Raw genomic sequence first — 20,294 nt, 5'->3', positions numbered from 1 at the left:
GCAACATTGTATACAAACTTTGAAGTGTAGCTTATATTTATCAGCTCTTTTTTGTGAATTTTGTTCTCAGCTTAAATAGCTGTCTGCGTACTTTAAGTGAATCCTCAAGTCTTTTCTGTAGGTGTCCTTCAAATCTCATATGCCTTCCAAACACAATGTGGTGATATGAGTGGACTGCTGAACGTACACTGCTTTTCTCCCAGTATGTGTGGCTGGAAGTATATGTCCGACAAAGCAGTGCTCATGAGAACTTCCACACATCCTGGCTCCAAGTACAATTTTGTGTCCTTGAAATGACAATAAGCAGAGTCTCCTTTTTGTTTTCCTTTTATGAATGTTTTTATACATGTTTCCTTTAGCCTGCTTTCCCTCTGAAGCACCAGCTGTATGTTTTGGTGTTGTCTGCAAATGGAAATGGTTAGGCTTTCCTTGTCTTCCTTTTTTTTGTGGCTCACCACTTCTCCCTGATTATCTCAATGGTGTAATGCTATGGTTATGAATCCCAACTGGCTTTGAACTTCAGTGATAATGGGGGTTGAGTGGCAGTTGAGAAGATCTTGAGTGATTCTGGTTTGGGACTGAATTTATATGCTTAAGTTCTCTGGATTTAATTCCTTGTTTGTTTCTGTGCTTTAGTGTAGGGTGTATTGTATGGGTTGTTGTGTTACTTGATAAATCTTCAAGGGAGGATAAGACTAAGATATTTTTAAGAGCTTGGTTGGTATTGTATTGTGAGATTGCTGCCAGCTTTGTTTTTATGGTTATGTACCTGGTAACAATTGTTGACAAATGGAATTGCAGTTTGAGCACATCTGTTCTCAGTGTTGAATAGGATAAACAAAGTTCTTTATACTATTTCAGTTCAATACTTCTGTTTCTGTTGGCACCTGGTGGAGACACTGGCATGCTGTTAACTGTCCTAATTGACTGTGTAATTTCTGATGTAATACTCATTTGCACCTAAACAAAAAGTTGATCAGAAAAATATTTCATTTTGCTTGTTGATTTATGCTTAGAAGTCCAATGAGCTTAATGGTTTTCTGTTTTCTTACAGTTCAACTTTGTGGGAAAACTTTTGGGTCCACGTGGCAATTCTCTAAAGCGCTTACAGGAAGAAACACTGACAAAAATGTCTATTTTGGGAAAAGGTTCTATGAGGGACAAGACAAAGGTAAGACCTGAGTATGTTAGTGGAGTGTTTGATACCTGAATTTTGTAACTTTCCTAAAGTTTTTGGGGAGGTGAACAAACCTCATGGCAAATTGGAGCAAATAAAAAGCTTAAGTTATCATTGTATTGGTTAGCTTCAGATGGAGCATATTTTGTTGAAGGAATCTGCTCTCACTGTTTACAGGCTAACAGGAGTTGTACTTAGGCCCCCACCAAACTATGGTCCTTGGGGGTATAAGTGGAGCATTACCAGTGATGTATTCTAGATTGATCTTGTGTGGCTTGTAATGAGTATTATCCAAGTGACCATGACAGCGTTCTCACTTTTGAAGGAACCTGACTTCTAGATAGATTGAAACAAACATTTTCACATAAAATAACACTTTTAAATTTAACATTTCTAGACAAAGGGAAAAACAGCTGTTGAAGTAAAATACAACCAGAAAAAATTTCACAGCTCTGAGGATGTCTTATACAGCTTAAGCAATTGAGAGACTGCAATTGTTTATGGGAAGTATTTGGTTATAGTGGATTTATCCATTACAAAACCCAAAGTAGACAGCAGAAGAAACCTTTAGCTTGATAAGTGTTTGTGCTAATCAGTTTCACTCTTTACTAAATGAAATCTCTGCCTAAATTTGTAGCAGACAAGTGTACATCAGTGAGGAGATGTCACCTGTCTGGTAAGCTGCATTTTTTAATTGGAGAATTCCTAATGATACTGTTGTGGCTTACCCCAGCTGGCAGCTAAGCACCACACAGCACCCCTATTTTCCCCCAGCAGGATGAAGAGAGAATCAGAAGAGTGAAAGTGAGAAGTTGTGGGTTGAGATAAAAACAGTTTAGCAGGTAAAGCAAAAGCTGTGCACACAAGCAAAGCAAGACAAGGAATTCGTTCATGTCCCATGGGCAGGCAGGTGTTCAGCCATCTCCAGGAAAGCAGGGCTCCATCATGCCTAATGGTGATTTGGGAAGACAAATGCCATCACTCAGAACACTGCTGCTCTGCCCTTCCCCACTCTTCCCCAAACCCCTTGTGCTGAGCATGACATCACATGGTATGGAATATCCCTTTGGTCAGCTGGGGTCAGCTGTCCCAGCTGTGTCCCCCCCAACTCCTTGTGCACCCCCAGCCTACTCACTGGTGGGGTGGTGTGAGGAGCAGAAAAGGCCTTGGCTCTGTGTAAGCACTGCTCAGCAGTAACTAAAACATCTCTATGTAATGAAAACATCCCTGGATTACCAACACTGTTTTCAGCACAGATCCAAAACACAGCCCCATACTAGCTACTATGAAGAAAATTAACCCTCTCAGCTGAAACCAGGGCAGGTACAAATTAAAACACTAAACATATTTCTTGCCTGTAGCATAACATGCTTTATCGGCCTCCAGTGAAATCCTTCTGTGATTATGTAATCTGAAACTTTAAAAAATAGTGTGTGCTATAGACTGATAATGATGTGTGTATGGAAGAGTGACTTAGAGAAGTGTGCTGAAAAATATATAGTTTAGGAAATTCAGTAGCCAGCCCTCTATCAGCAAAATGTAAATGTCATGTGATTTATAGAGTATTTATCAAGAACTTGATTAGAGCCCATAAATTTGTTCTCTGCAGCTTGAGATAACACTTCCTTTTAATTCCTTCTTGAAAATATTTTTTATGTAAATATAATTTACACTTATACAAGTACATCATCCTATAATAAAGGCTTGAAGATGAGAGGGACTTTTGAATGGGAGCTGTTAATGTAATACATAATAAAGATAATGTGCCTTAAGATTTAAGTGTTAAATAATTAGTCATGAAAAACTACATTGCTAAAAACTTAAGAGGAAATATGACAGTTCAATCAGGAAAAACAAGGACATAAACTGAAATTGCTCTAAGCCAGTATGACAGTCTCCAAATTGTTCTAAATAACACTCTGAACTTTATCAGTTATTGTGGAATGTGTCAAACTGACATTCTTCTGTTACTGCATTACATGTTTCTATATCAAATTATGTGTCATGGAGTAGGAAGGCTCCTGAGTTTTCCTAATAGCTCTGCAGTATAAAAAAGTATGTTTTATTAAAACCAGAAGCTCAAGGTAAAAAGTTCAGATCCTAACTTGAGTCTCAGAATCCTGGGAAAGAGTCTTAAAAGTTTCTATTTGAATCTTTTTAACTTTTCTTGTTTCCTTTAATCAAGTAGTTATTCAAATTTTTATTTGGCTTTTTCTTGATTGAGATGCTAGCCAAAACTACTGAAGTAACTTTTTTAAATTGACTAAGTTGTTTGAGCTATTGTTTGTAGAAAACTTCAACATAATCTTTGAGTTCAGAAACAGTAAGATTCCTGTCACTGTGGGTCTGGTTGTGTTTTTAAGTGACAACAGAGGAGACCTGGTTTGATACTTAAGAATAATACAGATGGAATGGCTTGTATGTACCTATTTGAAATGGTCCTTCAGAAAGCATCATTCAGACCTAAAGCAAACCATTAATAATGCTGATTCCAGTACTCAATTGAACCTGCAGAATAAGTGCAAGAAAGTACTGGTGCGACAAGGGGTTCTATCAGCTAATAACCTAAACCAGGCTGTGCTTATCCTGAGTTCTTTGGGGACATTGCTCAGCATGCCAGAGACTCTCTATGTGGAGAACTTAAACAAGAGAACATACGACTTTTTTTTCTAGATTCATGTAGATTATCCATGTACTAATTTTCAGCCATATCTCACTAACAATTTACTTTTTGCCTTGATTTCTATACTTTCTTAACCAGTGTTTTGAAACTACTTCATTATACTGTCCAGAGAACTAGCAAATAAGAGAACCTTAATTATGCAGTTCTTGCTGTATGAAAAGGTAGTCTGTGCTGAAGAGAAACCCAGGATTGAATTACTTGGTGTCAAGCTTGTCAGAAAGGCTGGCAAATTTTCAGGTCTGACTGGTTTTGCATTACTTGGAAAATCTAGTTGAGACTTTAGTGTGGTATTGACAAATAAAGTACATCACTCTTGCCCTGTTTGATAGAATATTTCAAATGTGGACAGAAGCCTGAGTTCCTCCTGTAGGAGAATAATAGGTAAATCGAGTACATTACTTCTTCTATTTGCCAGTAATCCAGGTGCCAAAACAAGCAATTTCATTGCTGCCTTGTAGAGAAGATAGATGGTGAACCAAGGTGACATGCCAGCCTAGAAAGACAGATGGGAGATAAACTGCCTTTCTACTGCCTCTGACTCCAAGCATTACTTGTCTATCATAGCTGTTCAAGCATGGTTGCTGCTGCCTATTTTCCAATGGGTTATCTGACCAAACCACAAGTTTCTAGCCTAATATTTTGTCTTGCAGGATGGAAGGAATTGACTAAAAAGTATAGTTGCAATTATGTGGGATTTTCTTGCAATTCTCATTGACTTCTGGTTTAAGGGTCAGATGAAAGTGGAAACTCCTGAACAGTATTGTATTCTGGTGATCAGCAAGTTAGAGCAAACGTTGTTTTCAGAAGTGCATATGTGATAGAAGATGCTGATGTTCAAAGGCATAAACTGTAATTAAAAAACTTCTGGAAAATTTCAGTTTTGGAGCACTTCAGTTAGAATTTTTGTTACGGGTAGAAAGATCTTTAGAATTACATTGTCACAGATTAAATAATTTTCAACTGATGCAAATTTGGCTTCAGTGTAAGAGTACTCCTCTGCATTGCAAAACAGCTGAGGATCTCATCTATTGTCTCTAAAGTTAATTGCAGCATCTTTTACTGCTGTCACTAGAAGTGAGATAGCATGTATTGCATGTTGGTGATCAGATTCTGGGATGAACTAATTGGTGGAGGCTCTGGATCAGATCATCAGATGTTTCTAAACAGTTACATGTTAGTACATGTTACCTCACCAGTTGTAAATGTATGATTATTACCTCTTCCTGAAGAAGAGTGGCAGTAAGCTCTATAGACTGGCTAAGCCAAATTTCTAGCTACTTAATTTAGCTTTAAGAGAACTTCAAAGACTTGTGGAAGACAGCTAAGTGATATGAAAGGTTGACAAAATATAGCAACACAATTACCTTCTGCAAGTTTTCTAGGGAAAGATATAAAATGGGAAAAACAGGGTGCTGTCTCACTTTAAATTCACTTAAATAATAAGACTTGAGTTTAAAAAGAGCACATTCAGGAAAGTATTTTCACTGTATCTTCCTTACTCATTGAAAACTTGAGTTCCAGAATCAGTCTAGAGTTTCTATTTCAATTTCTCTTGTCGCCATCTGGAGAAAAAATTCATCTACTTCTGATATGCAGTATCTAAATTCAGTAATTCTTTTGTTTGCCTGTTTTTTTCAAGCTGTGCTGTCACTTTAGCCTTGGCTTTTCATGAGTCATTGCTCAGTGTGGAGATAGCTTCTGCTAGACTATCCAGGCTTGCATGTGTCTATGAGAGAGTGAAGAAGTAAAAAGGTCCATTTCAGGACTACTTTACTGCATGGCAAGATTGCTTTTATTCCAAATCTGAAGAAATAATTGTTCAATAAAGCCTTCTGCCCCAATCGATTATTCCTGTATTATCAATAGTGTGACACTGGTACAGGCCTTTCAACTTGAGTATTCTGAACAGTATTAAGAATATAACGGAAGCCAAATTTCATTAAGATAACATTAAAAAGAGATTGGGTAGTACCTAAAGAAACTTACAACCTAAATCAAAGATGGTGTAGTAAAGATGAAAATGGACAGTACTATGAGCATATATTTTGATAAATACTGCATACAACTACTGATTTAAAGCAGTGGAGTTCTAGGGCTGGTATCTTGTCCTTGATAGTTTGACAAATAGAATGAAAAGCAACAGGGTCTATAGGTATAACAGAATACAGGGCAAAGTATATTAACTGCCTTTAGTAGGTGTATTGCCAGATGCCTTGTGCTGCTGTGCATCGTAGGCTGTGCTAGTACTCTGTTCTGCACCATGAAGGGATGAAAAAGCCTTCCAGTACCTGAAGGAATCCTGCAGGAAATCTGGACAGGGACTGTTTACAAGGGCATGGAGTGATAGGACAAGGGGGAATGGGTTTAAACAGAAAGAAGGTAGAGTTAGATTATATGTTAGGAAGAAATTCTTCACTGTGAGGGTGGTGAGGCACTGGAACAGGCTGCCCAGAGAACCTGTGGCTGCCCCCTCCCTGGAAGTGTTCAAGGCCAGGTTGGATGGGGCTTTGAGCAACCTGGTCTAGTGGAGGGTGTCCCTGCCCATGGCAGGGGGTTGGAACTAGATGGTCTTTGAGGTCCCTTCCAACTCAAACCATTCTATGAAATACAACAGCACAAGGTACAAGGAAGATAGTGAGCTTTCTCATAAGGCTCCCTGACTGCTGTACTGCAGGTATGTGTCTGTACTAAAACATATGTTAGATCAGCTTGTCCAGGTCATGAACCATTTGGTATGATAGACTTTGTGTGAGAAGATGGAGATTTAAAGGACAGATTTTAAAAAAACAAACAACTAAAGGAAGTGGCCACCTTACTGCCTTTTAGGTCTTGTTCAATATCTGCTTTACTTTCCTCTTTTCAGCAGCTCTCAAATCTCCATTGCAGTCAAGGAGAAAATAAGTTCTATGTTTTGGCCAGCCACACAGCATCCACATGGACCAGGCAAGCCCAGCCAATGTGTGCACTGTCAAGTAATGCAAGGCAGAGGGTTTTGTGGGAGCTAAAAACATGGTCAGTGAGGGATTCTGGAATGGAAGCAATCTGTGGCTTTTTTTGTTGGTCATCATGGGGAATAAAGCCTGAGATGCTTAATGTGTGCCCACGGCTGGGAGATGTAGGCTACAGAGGATGAGCTTTCTCACTTCTACGCTGTTAAAAGCTGTGCAGAATAGTGTGTGGCCAAGTCATGTTACAGAATTGGAAAAAAAATATTTTAAAGCGAACTTTGCAACTGAAGCAAGAAGAAATGATAAAGTACAATCTTGCTTATGGGAATGACTTAGAAGAACCTGCACTGAAATATCTTGTATGTTTTGTTAAAATTGCTGATTGGAATCCTTTTTTACCAGGTATGGCACATGAAATTGTGATGTTTCTATTGCTTGCTGCTATTACTAGGCAAGCTGATAACCACAGAAATAAGTTTTCTTAATTCTCAATTCTCTGCACATCTAACTTCATGGTGGTGTTTAACTTTTTAAAGGAATGGGGATGCTTGATAGCATGTATATACTAAAAACCAAAGTATATGGGGAACTCCACTGATGAAGACATCTAGCTTCCAGTGCTAGATGATGGTTGATAGGTCTTGAATAACTGTGCTTAAGTGAGAAACAGTTCCTATTAAAACTAAATGTTTGAGCTTCAATGTTTATATTAATTTACTTCCTATTTGAGATCTGTTACTGTATTGACAAGATAATGGTTTTGCTGACAAAGTCTAATCCTGCTGACTCTGGCCTCTTAATATCCTTACTGTGGATGTTCCAGCAGTTAACTAGATTCTGTTGATTTTTTAAAAAACATTCCCATAGTCAAACAGTCAGACAATGTTATTTGAGAAGCAGAAATGGATTGTCATTTATAAACCTCAACCCATAATTAAGGGGGGTGTGTGGGGGAAGATTTCAACTATCATTGAAACTATAATTTTAGTAATCTGAAGGATGAAGTACTTACCTGGTTCTTGCTAAATACAATAAGCAGCAGGGGACAACTTAGGGCTGTGTATTTTAGAGAGCAAATCTGCTAAAAATTTGATGGAATGTTATCTGATAATACAATGAAATTATTTTTAATGGTGACTTAATCTCTTGGAATGCACCAAACACATGGGAGGGGTGGGTGGGGAGCCTATTTGAGACTATCAAATGTTCTCTAGGTCTGTGAACGTTTTGCATTTGATAGCAAGTACTACATTGCAATAGTTTTTCAGTCATGTTGAAGTAGGTTGGGTGAAGCAGAATAAAAGAAATAAACTGTTCTGAAATAGCTAGTTTTTCTCTAATGTCCTCCTCCCTTGTCTCATATGCAGAACTGTTAGTTTTGTGTCCAAGTAGCATAGTTCTGTGAAGGATGTACTCACGGGGTAGAAATCTCTGAGAACAGAAAATAAGAATCTGAGCTGTGCAATAACACTAAGAAGAGTTTGAAATAATATTGGTAAAAGAATCTTTTGTGGAATATTAGATCAAACCTGTTTCTGAAGACTTTACTTTGGAGAAAAGAGGTTTCAAGTTCACTTATGTTTCTCAGTGTCTTCTGTGTGAAACTGGTGCACTTGAGAACTCCTGTGAATGTTCTCCTTTGTGCTACAATTTCTGTATGTAAGCAGAAGCTGATAGGTCCTATTTTGTGTTACCAGTCCCTTAGTGTTGATAAACTGATACTATTCTGATATTTTAGCAATGTGATTGGTTTGAAGTGTTTCAGAAAAGTATGTAATTTTATACTTCCAGTGTTCAGATGTCAACTAGAGTAAATAGAATTTGCAAATGCCTCTGAAGGAACTTTAACACTTGCATTATGTTTAAAAATCAGGTGGAAAAAACCAACTTCTTTCATTTCTCCTAGGAGGAAGAGTTGAGAAAAAGTGGAGAGGCAAAGTACTTCCACCTGAATGATGACCTGCATGTTCTAATTGAAGTATTTGCTCCACCGGCAGAAGCATATGCCAGAATGGGACATGCTTTGGAAGAAATCAAGAAGTTCCTCATCCCTGTTAGTATTTTAATCTTTTTGTAAGGATTCTGGCAGTCTTGAGTGAGAAATCTTCACTAAAACTAAATGTATGATATTGATCAGGTGATGTTGCTTAATTTCCTTCAACTGAGAGAAGTGATGTTTACAAATTTTCATTCTGATATAGACACTTAATGAGTGAATGTGTAACTGCCCACATACTCTCACCTCATAATGTGACCTTTAGTAAAAAGGTCACTCTTGCTTAACTGGTCATGTGCAAAGTATTTAAGTTTACAAATAACTGTAAAAAGCTGTAAGATATGAAAAAATAACTTTGCTTAAGTTAGGGCTTTCCTGTGTTCTTGGTACACATGAAGCATCAGCATAGGGTTCTTTCACTAAAAATAAATTTGAAGTTGTAGTATTGCTCCCACCCATAATCCTGGTTTAATGTTCAGTGCTGAGAATCAATGCAATTTTATCTTGTAGCTTTATTTTTCTCACAAAGCTAGTGATATGTGGGTTATATTTGTCTTCTGGTGTAATCTTCAATGTGCAATGTAGGGATGTATAAGATGAGATGTGATTTCCAGGATAAGTTTGTACTCCATGTTTGGGATGTGTATAGATACTGATGTTACAGGGTTTCCAATATCTTTTTACAGAAGACTCCTTTATTTGCTTCTCATAAGGACCAACCTTGATTATTTTGCAATATTAAACTACTTGGAATAGTCCAAGCTCTCTTAAGAAGCTGGGGCATTTGAGGTGGTCTTACTGTGTGTGAAGTTCCCAACTGTATTAGCTTGTCAGTGAATGTTCTTCTATTGTTATTGGTTATGAAATGACTGAATATAGAAAACAAAGCATCCTCAAGGTGTGTTGATTTCTGTTTCTTTTTACTGCTGAAAATGTTATCCAAGTGTTATTCTTGATTAGTGTCAGATCTTAGAAACATGGGAGACCTAGCTAAGGAAATGTCACTAAGGTGTGTATCTGGCAGCAGCACACATGTTTGAGTATAGTCAGTGTAGCTGCATTCAGGGCTGGTTGGGGATGCCTGTTTTATGGCCGCTACAGCCTGTTGGGGCTACAACTGCCATTTGTACTCTAGGGTGAAGCAGTTTGTGCTGATGACCTGACAGTGCTTCTGTATGCGTTTTTAGTGATTTTTAGTTTGTACTAAACCTAGTCCAGATCTGTGAAACCAAGTCCCCAAGTGACTGGAGTTCATTGTGTGCTCCTTGAGTGTTTCTTCTGGCTTGTTTTTGTCTGAGTGAAAGTTAAGGCATGCCCCAACACTACAACATGATAGGAACCAAAGCATACTAAGTAATAATCATCAGGAGGTTCATTTAGTAATACATCCTGATGTGTATGACACTAGTGTAGATGCACCTCAAGACAGTTAACCCCCCCACAATGTCATGGGCACTATTATATTCTATAATAAAGAAGCAAGCAGCACATCATAACTCTGTCTGCTGGTTCCAAATGGCTTTTGTCTTAACTGATTAGGTAGGGGATACTCAGCAGAATACTTGTAGGAATGCTGAGCTGTCATGATGTTGAAAGTTACTGTATTTACATGATTCAAGATTTGATTGTTTGAAGAGATAAGGGAGAACTAAGTTCTTGGCTATTCAAGTGAGCAAACAGCTGTTTTCTTTTTATGAAAATGAGAATTGAAAATATGCTCCATTTGATAAGTGCTTTTTGTGTGCACCAGAAGTAAGGATATATCAAATTTCTGTCTCCATCAGATCTTATTTTTCTTCATTGAGCTTGATTCACTTAATGTCATAAGTGAAGTAAGCTTATCAAAACCTTGTCATTACTCTATGGCTGTTAAGCCAGTAGAATTAGACTGATAATGAGCAATTCCACTTTTCCTTCTCGATTTTTGATCATTGCATCTTTATTGTACTGAGCTGAACTGATGCTACATAATCTTTTCTGAATTATGGGATCAAGCCAACACTGTCTTAATTTCCCTATGGCTTTTCAAATGTAATCTTATCAGAATGGTTCTAAATGCCTTAATCTCTTTTGCCCCCTGCCCCCCTTGCAGCAGCCACTCCAGGAAGCAATAAGGAGCAGCTTTGTCCTCTCCAAAACTACTGTTTGGCTAACTGCTGCCAAATGAGAAGCTCGATTTTTATTTTCTCAATTGTGGCTTTCTTAGCAAATTATCAGTTTTCTTTCAAGCAAGAAGTCCTGCTATCAGAATGATGATTATAATCTTAATTTCTGTTCTTAAAGTGTAAGATAACTGTACATTTCAACTTTAGATACTGATCCTAATTTATGGATATGGTCATCATTCAGTTTTCAGATCAGCCTGAATATATGATCACACTTGGTGCTAGAACGTAGGATACAAAATATCCTTGTAGTAGCTGAGTATAGCAAAAATACGTTGGCCTCTTCTCACATCTTCAGATCCATGAACAAGCATTTCAGATCCATGAACCTTTGCATTGAAGTTCAGCCTCAAGCAGCTGCAGTGGTGTACCTTCCTTTAAACTATTGGTGTAACTTGAACATAAAAGCTTATGATTTAAGGGGTTTTTTGACTGTGCTCATGTTGCCTTGACTCTCACCTGTCTTCTGCAAGTAGAGTTGTGGCTTCTGACTGAAGTATATTCATTTGTCCTCCTTTAATTTAGCCTGTCCCTTTGGTCTGGCCAAACCCTCTGGTCAGCAGTCTGTCCTTCTGTCAGGACAAAAAGCCAGGTACTTCCACCCTCACCTCCGGGTCATGTATTACACCATGAGTACTGCAGTTTTGGCCAAAAAGACTTTTTTAGTCTATTTTGCTTAATTTTTCAGTAGTGGCAGTCATTCTTTTGACAGCTACAGTATTATGCTTTGCTGTTGGTTACCTGAGTTGTTTTCCTTGTCTTTAAAGCAAAGTATAGAAATATCTTTGAGAGAACAATCTGTAGTAGTCAATTTACAAATGTGAGCAGAATTTACAAGTTTTTTCCTGTAGTCTGTCTTGCCTCTTGCATGTTCAGTTTGTAAGGTGTGGTGATGAAATACCATTTAATGGCATTTGGAGGAGCTGGTGGGCTTTGGAAACTCACACACTTTTCTTCAAGCAAGCTGCCAAATAACTGTAAGGTGTGTGTATATAAAGGTGGCTGGAAACCTGATAACTATCCTCACTGCCAGGATAAAGATGTGCTTGGGTGTTTTGCAAAACTGTTTAGCGTTTTGCAGGGATCTGTCCTAACATTAAATAAACTTTTTACTTAGTTTGATAAATTGGATTAAGGCCTTAATTTACACATGATCCCAAGGAGAGCTGCAGCTGGCATGTTGATCAGGGCTGAGTGAAAATTGTAGATAACTAAGCAACATTCTTTTAAATATTGGGTCATGTAAGTAATTCTGTATAGGGAGAAAATCTCTTGTATGTATCTTGATGCAGTCATTCCTATAGAAGAAAACATTCTCCATGTCAAGAGACTAGTTAAAGTCAGGATGGGCAATATTCATACAGTGAGATTAATTTCATAGAATGGTTTGGGTTGGAAAGGACCTCAAAGATCATCTAGTTCCAACCCCCCTGCTACAGGGAGGGACACCCTCCACTAGACCAGGTTGCCCACAGTCTCATCCAACCTGGCCTTGAACACTTCCAGGGAGGGGGCATCCACAATCTCTCTGGGCAACCTGTGCCAGTGCCTCACCACCCTCACAGTCAAGAATTTCTTCCTAACCTCTAATCTAAATCTGCCCTCCTCTAGCTTAAACTCACTGCCCCTTGTTCTATCACTATACTCACTGATAAACAGTCCTCCCGCGTCTTTCCTGTAGGCCCCTTCAGGTACTGAAAGGCTGCTATAAGGTCTCCCCAGAGCCTTCTCTTCTCCAGGCTGAACAATCCCAGCTCTCTCAGCCTGTCCTCATAGGAGAGGTGCTCCAGCCCTCTGATCAGATTCGTGGCCCTCCTCTGGACTCGCTCCAACAGCTCCATGTCCTTCCTATGTTGGGGCCCCCAGAGCTGGATGCAGTACTGCAGGTGGGGTCTCACAAGAGCAGAGTAGAGGGGCAGGATCACCTCCCTTGACCTGCTGGTCACACCTCTTTTGATGCAGCCCAGGACACAGTTGGTTTTCTGGGCTGCAAGCGCACACTGCCAGCTCATGTTGAGCTTCTCATCCACCAACACCCCCAAGTCCTTCTCCTCAGGGCTGCTTTCAATCCATTCCTTGCCCAGCCTGTAGTTGTGCTTGGGATTGCACCAACCTGTGTGCAGGACCTTGCACTTGGCCTTGTTGAACTTCATGAGGTTTGCACAGGCCCACCTCTCCAGCCTGTCAAGGTCCCTCTGGATGGCATCCCTTCCCTCCAGTGTGTTGACCACACCACACAGCTCGGTGTTGTCAGCAAACGTGCTGAGGGTGCACTGGATCCTGCTGTCCATGTCACCAACAAAGATGTTAAACAGTGCTGGTCCCAGTACCAACTCCTGAGGAATGCTACTTGTCACTGTTCTCCACTTGGACATTGAGCTGTTGACTGCAACTCTTTGAGTGTGACCATCCAGCCAATTCCTTCTCCACCAAATGGTCCATCAGTCAAATCCATGTCTCTCCAATTTAGAGACAAGGATGTTGTGCAAAGCATTTGACACTGTCCCACACAAGTCCAGGTAGATGTCTGTTGCTCTTCCCCTGTCCACCACTGCTGTAACTCCATCATAGAAGGCCAAGTGAACAGATGTAGTCATCAGCATGTGACTGAAATTAGTGTTGCCTCTGCCCAAACTGTACAGCAGAGTGCAGTCTGAAGAGATTCCATGCCCCATCTTCTGTCCTAGGTAAGGAAGAGATTGTCTCCTCAATTCGACTTGAAGTGTGCTGTTTTGTGGCAGTGGGTATTCATAAATTGACCATCTGTCACTTTTAATTGAAGAATCCACTTTGGAGTCTAATGGATTAACACTGCTGCTTATCATGGCTTCCTTGTACTGCCCCTTCACTCTGTATCCTCCTGCTGCCTCTGGCACCTGTGATAAGGACCGTACTTGGTGTTGTCTGTCCCTTTGTGCAGTGGAGTCCTTGTCTGTGACTAAGGCTGCTGGTATATCTGGTAGTATGCCGCAGGAAAAAGAGAAATCATTGGGAAGAAAAAGGACAAAACATGCACAGTGACAACATAAGCATGTGTCTAAAATTAAATGATGATGATCAAGGGTATATTTCCAGGAGCCCAATTCTGAGGATGTCTTGTGGAGAAGTTATAAATGGGCATCTCTAATATATGCTGTGTCAGAACTTGGGACATAAGTATTGTGTTTGTGTTTTAACAATTCATTAGCATTTCTTCAAGACTCAAGTTTTGTTCCATACATACCTTACATAGAATTTTGCATTTGAAGCCAGTTCTGGTCCAGCAACAAAGCACAAGTATAAAGTGGGTTTCTGTACAGTTGTTGGCCAGACTAGTGTTCAGCTGTTTCTGTTCTGCTCCCTATGATGGTTTGGTTGTACGTTGGGTCTGAGCTACTTCATAGTGAAATCTGTTTCTCAAAAGCTTAAATTATACAGTTTAAAAGAGCTGATTTGATCTTCCAGACTTTTTTCTTCATCTTGTTTGGTTGATTTCTGCTGCTTAGTAGAGGATGATCTCAGGTGGGCAGTTGTGAGTTAAATTTCAGAGCCTATTCAAGACAGTTTGGACAAAATGCCTTTATAGTGACACTCTTAAACATGCTCTATCTTCAGAAATGGCATGTAAAGGAAAACTTTCTCGTTTGTTTGTGGAAGCTTAGGGGAAGTAGGATGTTTCAAGGATAACTGAGACTTGAATTCATTTTAACCTCTTTTCAATGCAGAGTTATGTTTCAGAGTTGTCTGCAAGGCTACCTGGCAGTTTTTTGGTACCTACCTTGTGCATAAATGTAATAAACTCCAGGTTTCCAATAAGATTCAAATCCTTTGGCTTGTAATTGAATTGTAAAGTGGGCAGTATTTGAACAAACCTTCCTTCTTTGAAATGGGAGGATTTGTGGAAGATAAGAGCTGTTACCAGAAGTATCACTTCATTCTTATAAGGATCTATTAATATTTTGATACTTTGTATGTATACATTTTGAGTAAATATTTTCCTGATTCACCTTTACAGGTGTATTCTTTGGCTCACTTTAAGTGGAGCAAAAATGTGTATAGCTCAAGAGTTCATTGCTGTATATTTTTTGTGATGTGCTAGTTCTGGAAGTTGGCCCAAGGTCCCTGGAAAGACTCTTGTGTATTTTAGAAGTACATATTCCATGTAAATAACTTCAGCTTTCTTTATGATAGAACTTGAGAGAGGATTTGTGCACAATAAGAAACAACCATGTGTTTTCAGCATGTTTACCATTATGTATTCTAGAATTGAAAATGTTGGAGCTCTTTTTATTAGATAATAGTGCACGTGTGTATGGAATGAATTTACTTGTCTAGTCTTTAACTCCTGATTTTAAAAGTGTAGGTGTCTAATCTATTCCTTTATGAGGGGCTGTTCTCAACAGTGTGTTCTTTACTGCTTTGCAACACCAGGCGATGGGATTTTTTCTGCTTTTAGCATGCTATCATTCTACAGCTGGAACTACAAACCAGATCTCAGCTCAGAATATGGGACCTTCAATCTTCTTTTCCCCTCTATCTACCACTTTAAGTGGTAGTGCTACATGGAGGTAATATGCAATGGGAAAGGAAAAACCATTCCTGAGCAAAAATTGTAACTAATATATAGAATTCTTCTAGGAATTTTCAATTGAATAATATGCCTATAGTATTCTGCATATTAAACTTTTTCAGTAGGAAAGTCAACTTAAGAGGAAACTTGCAGGATCAGTGTTTGCTGATACTTTGTGGTTGAACAGTTTGTTTTTTTCTCCCTCTCCCCCCCTGTTTTAGGACTACAATGATGAAATCAGACAGGCACAGCTTCAAGAATTAACATATTTAAATGGAGGTTCGGAAAATGCAGAAGTTCCAGTGGTTCGTGGAAAAGCATCTATTCGAGCGAGAGGAGTGCCAGTTCCTGCTTTGTCCAGGTAAGTATCTCAGCTGCAGTGGAATTTCACTCAAATGTACATGTTTTAAGCTTCTCCCTTCAAACACCACCCTCCCAAGTGCAGCAGTAAAGTACTTGAAGGACTCTCAAAATATGGGCAAAAGATAAGGGAAGTAGTCTTGATTTGTTGAAGATAGTCTAATTAGTTTAGACTGAATTAACAATGGTGCTGAATTTTGTCTTACGAAAATTGAACGATACCTATGTTAACAATCTACATCATACAAGATACTCAATTTTACTGTGAGCATCTGCTTGACTTCTAACTTTCAGTTGCTCCTTAGGTGTGTGCAGGGTCTGTGTATGGGCCCTCTGGAGCTCACGCCTTTGAAAAAGTGGTAAATCTGTCTTGCCTTGGTTGACATACGAATTTCAGAGCAATTTCTCTAACTCGAGGAATATACATATTCCTTTTAATGTATTAAGTTTTTTTTGTAGTTGTGATAAAATGTTAGAAGAATGTTTTAGAGGTAGAATTTGGATTTAGTCTCATCTGAGTGGCACTAATTTCATAAAAAAGGCTTTTGTTTGATTCAGGAATAGGCAAGTCTACTGCTGCTTTTGCTTTATTTTTCTTTGACACAGGAGATGTTTTATTTTTACTCTAGCATCCCCTATCTTCCTTGCAGTACTGAGATGACAGCTTCAACTCCTTTGAGTCCTGAAGTGTGAAAACAAAAACTAAATAAAGTGCATAACTGTTTCTGTTCCAGTACCAGAGAGATTGTGGCTGCAGCAGCTGAGTGTAACTGGTTTCTACAGTGAACTATTTTCCTTCAGTGGTGGCTATGGTGCTTATTAATGTGAGCTTGAAACTTGTATTTCAGATTTTAAAAGAATTTCAAAATAATATCCTGAAGTGTTCTAACTCAGATTAAGCATGTTAAAAGAAAAAGCACTGAAGAGCTACTCTCTTCATACAGATCTGTTTACGGTAACATGTACCTGTAATAATGATTGTCAATCCAATGCAGAATGAATCTTAATTTAGAGAACTTACACTTGGTTGTGTCCTGTAAGAATATAATTATTTTCTTTAAATCAACAAGTTTTGTTCTTATATTAAGTAATGTTGTATAATATATCTATTCTGCTTTTCTTGATTTTAATGTTGTTCAGAGTAGTGGTAATTACATACCAAGGTTTACTACTTCAGCACTGTAATCAGTCATACAAAAGTGCTTGCAAATTAGAGATCTTGTTTGATTTTGGAGACTTGTTTTTTGCTAATTCTTTCCCATAGATGCTTGTAACACCTCTGCTACAGATGCTCAGTACAGACACGCTCCCAGTTCTATTTCGGTTTTCTTCATTTTTCATATGTCCTCAAGCTAGTGTTTGATACAGAAGTTAGTTACTGTTCAGACTGATCTTATCACTGAAGTTTGATACCTAATTTCTACTACTAGTATCTAGCACATGCATGCATAATGAACTTTTCAGAGTCCTGAATTTCTAACATCGCTAGTTCCATCCTCTGGATTTTGGTAAATTATTTCATCAAATTTGTGTTTTATACAAGACATGCTGTTAGGTGGCTCACAATCCTTTGTAGTTAATCCTATTCACCTACAACTATTGGAGTGTCTTCGGGGTAAATTTAAATGTTGTTAGCATTTGATTTGGAGATGATGGCTAAAAGTCATCTTTTATGTATGTTTTAAAGAAAACGGAAAGGTTGTTGCTGACTAGTCCTTTCTTTAAGGCTTGTCTTAAACTCAAGACTTTTTCCCCTCACATCGAAGTGCTCTGTTAGAATAAAAGATTCCTTGAGTAAAACTTAATGCCATTGCTACCAGGATACTACAACCATTGAGTTAAAGATCTCAAACTCAGTTGCAATGGTCTGATTCTTTTTTAACACAAATTGATTTCAGTGAGTAATACTGTAGTTGAAGGAAGGCTTTGTTAAAGACTTTGTCTTAGTGTTAAACAATGGTTTGAATAGCAAGCATCCCTGAGATCCAGGAGAGGTTGAAACAAAGCTTGAGAAGACTTGTAAAACGAAGTTTAAAACCTCGATCCTAACCTCTCTTTATAGTCTGTAGAATATTTAAGATACCAAACTTGATACATGAAACATCCTGTGAGGGTACAATAATTGAGTGTTTAAATTCCTGCTTTTAAGCCTTTATTCCTGAATAGTTTCACTTCAAAAACCCAAAATACTAATTTATACCTTTTTTACTCCTTATCAGACATGTTGAAACTGGAGATAATGCATCTTATCAAGTGCCTTCTTTTAAGAAGACTTGTTACGTGTATGTTTAGCTCCATACCAAAATTTTACTATGTAGAAAAAAAATACATTTGTTGTGCTTACATGCAAAATTCTAGCTTGTGCACAGGTATTCCTGTATATGGTAAGTAACTTCCTAATGGTTGTGGTTTGGTAACTTTTTATTCTGCTGTTTCTGACTTGCTCCAGATTTTGACTAACTTCTTATGACTCTAGAGCCAAGTAAGATTTTGGGGACCCGTGGATGGAATTTGCTCTAGGAGGATTGTGTGTGTTTTGAACTTACCTTTAGGAATGTGCTTTTCCTGTCACTGATCTTGGACTTATAGCTGCTTCCTTCTCCCCCTTTGCCCCCATTTTTTTTCTTCATCCTAATACTGTTAAAGATGACCTTCAGATGTAATACCAACATTTCTATTTTCTATGACACTTATGCTGAGCTTTTAACCTATTTAGGTGGTACCTGCCTCTTCTGTGCAACAAGAGAAAGGACATGATAATCTTTCCCTGGTGAAAGTCTGGTTTTAATTCCTTTGTTTTTATTGTAAACTGACATTGTTTTTAAATTTTTTTGGAGACAACTATATAAAATGAAGTATCATACTAGTTATTTTTAATTTATTGTGCTAGGAAGCTTAGAGGATCCATGATATCTAATGTGATGTTATAGTGTATAGCTACAGATGTAACTCTTCTGGAATCAGTGTTTCTTTAATGCATTTGAATTCCCATCCTAAATCACTGCAATATAATTTATAATACTTAGTGAAACATGAATTGAGACTTCTGATTAAGACTGCAAATAAACATTTCTTAACATACATGTTAATGTACATCTCTGAGGACATTACGCCAATGGAAAAAGTAGCATTTCCACTCTAAAACTTCACATTCCTATATTAAGAATGAATAAAAATAAGATTTAAGGATCACTCAATTCTGACTCAAACTAAGATATATTGAATAAATGAAATTCTAGAAGATGATATAGTAAGTCTAAGAATATGGATAAATCTTCTTTGCCACCTTGGGGTCGGGGGGACCAATTCATGTTGTTTATAACTAGTAATCACTGTTAGAATCATAGAATGATTCAGTTTGGAAGAGACCTTAAAGATCATCTAGTTCTAAACCCCCTGCCATGGGCAGGGACACCCTCCACTAGACAACGTTGCCCAAAGCCCCATCCAACCTGGCCTTGAACACTTCCAGGGAGGGGGCATCCACAACCTCTCTGGGCAACCTGTTCCAGTGCCTCACCACCCTCATCGTGAAGAATTTCTTCCTTAGATCTAATCTAAATCTACCCTCTTTCAGTTCAAATCTGTTGCCCCTTGTGACTACTGGCCCTGGTAAAAACTTTTTCTTACAAGCAGCTCTCCTTAAGTATGAAAGGTCACAATAAGGGAGAGCTCATTGGGCTCACTCTCCAGATTGAGATGCATTTGAAAGCAGATATTTTGGTTTCACCAAGATGAGAGGAGGAAAATAATTTCTCAAAGTCAACATATAGGAATAGTCTAATGAAAGAAATAGCAATTTTCTGATTTATGCGTGCATGAAACTGGGGTTTTTACTTTTGCCATTCATTCTTTTTATTTATATTCCAGTATATGCGTAGCTGGGATCCTAATGGTTGAATGACTGTCACTCTGGGGGAAAATAAAACTGTTACAGAAGTTGTAGGTTAGAATTTACTGTCTTATGTCAGAAACATTGAGGTGATGTGGATTACTGCTGCAATATATTCACAACTTCCAGTTGTTCTCCTGTCATGTGTGTGGAATCAACTGGTTTCTCTTTTGAAGAATAACTTTTTGGAGAACACATAGGTAGTGTATTGGAAAAGATTCTGTAATAGAAAAAAAACCCAATTGGCAAAGCCAGTTCAGGATCCAGGACAGAGGCAGGTATATTCAATGTGTTTTGTTTCTTTAGTCTTGTGATGTCTCCAATTTTCCACAAAATTGAAACATGAGCATACATATTGTTTACAAGTAAAACGGAAATAAAACTTGTATAAGACTAACTTCAATGGCAAAGCTCACTTAAAGATGGAAAAGCAGGAATCCTAGCTCTGTGAGTGGTATCTGGATATTGGTGTTCAATAATTTGGTGCTGACACGTTAAAATAACAGGTCTGTTTTTCAGATGTT

General features: G+C 38.3%; 1 protein-coding gene across 4 annotated transcripts in view; it reads left to right on the top strand.

Moving 5' to 3' along the window:
- Positions 1 to 20,294, top strand: part of KHDRBS3 (KH RNA binding domain containing, signal transduction associated 3) — a 97,446-nt gene that overhangs the window by 37,058 nt on the left and 40,094 nt on the right. For all 4 annotated transcript variants that reach the window (XR_008575929.1, XM_054817253.1, XM_054817250.1 and 1 more), the window contains exons 3-5: positions 1,055 to 1,171; positions 8,715 to 8,861; positions 15,740 to 15,879. Coding sequence is in view for 3 of the 4 variants with exons in the window: in XM_054817253.1 (XP_054673228.1) it covers positions 1,055 to 1,171; positions 8,715 to 8,861; positions 15,740 to 15,879 (404 nt within the window). In the remaining variant the exon portion in view is untranslated. The remainder of the gene's footprint in view (positions 1 to 1,054; positions 1,172 to 8,714; positions 8,862 to 15,739; positions 15,880 to 20,294) is intronic.

The sequence above is a fragment of the Grus americana genome, chromosome 2 (genome assembly GCF_028858705.1).
Source record: "Grus americana isolate bGruAme1 chromosome 2, bGruAme1.mat, whole genome shotgun sequence".
NCBI classification, from domain to species: domain Eukaryota; kingdom Metazoa; phylum Chordata; class Aves; order Gruiformes; family Gruidae; genus Grus; species Grus americana.
This window is presented reverse-complemented; position numbering and strand designations above follow the sequence as displayed.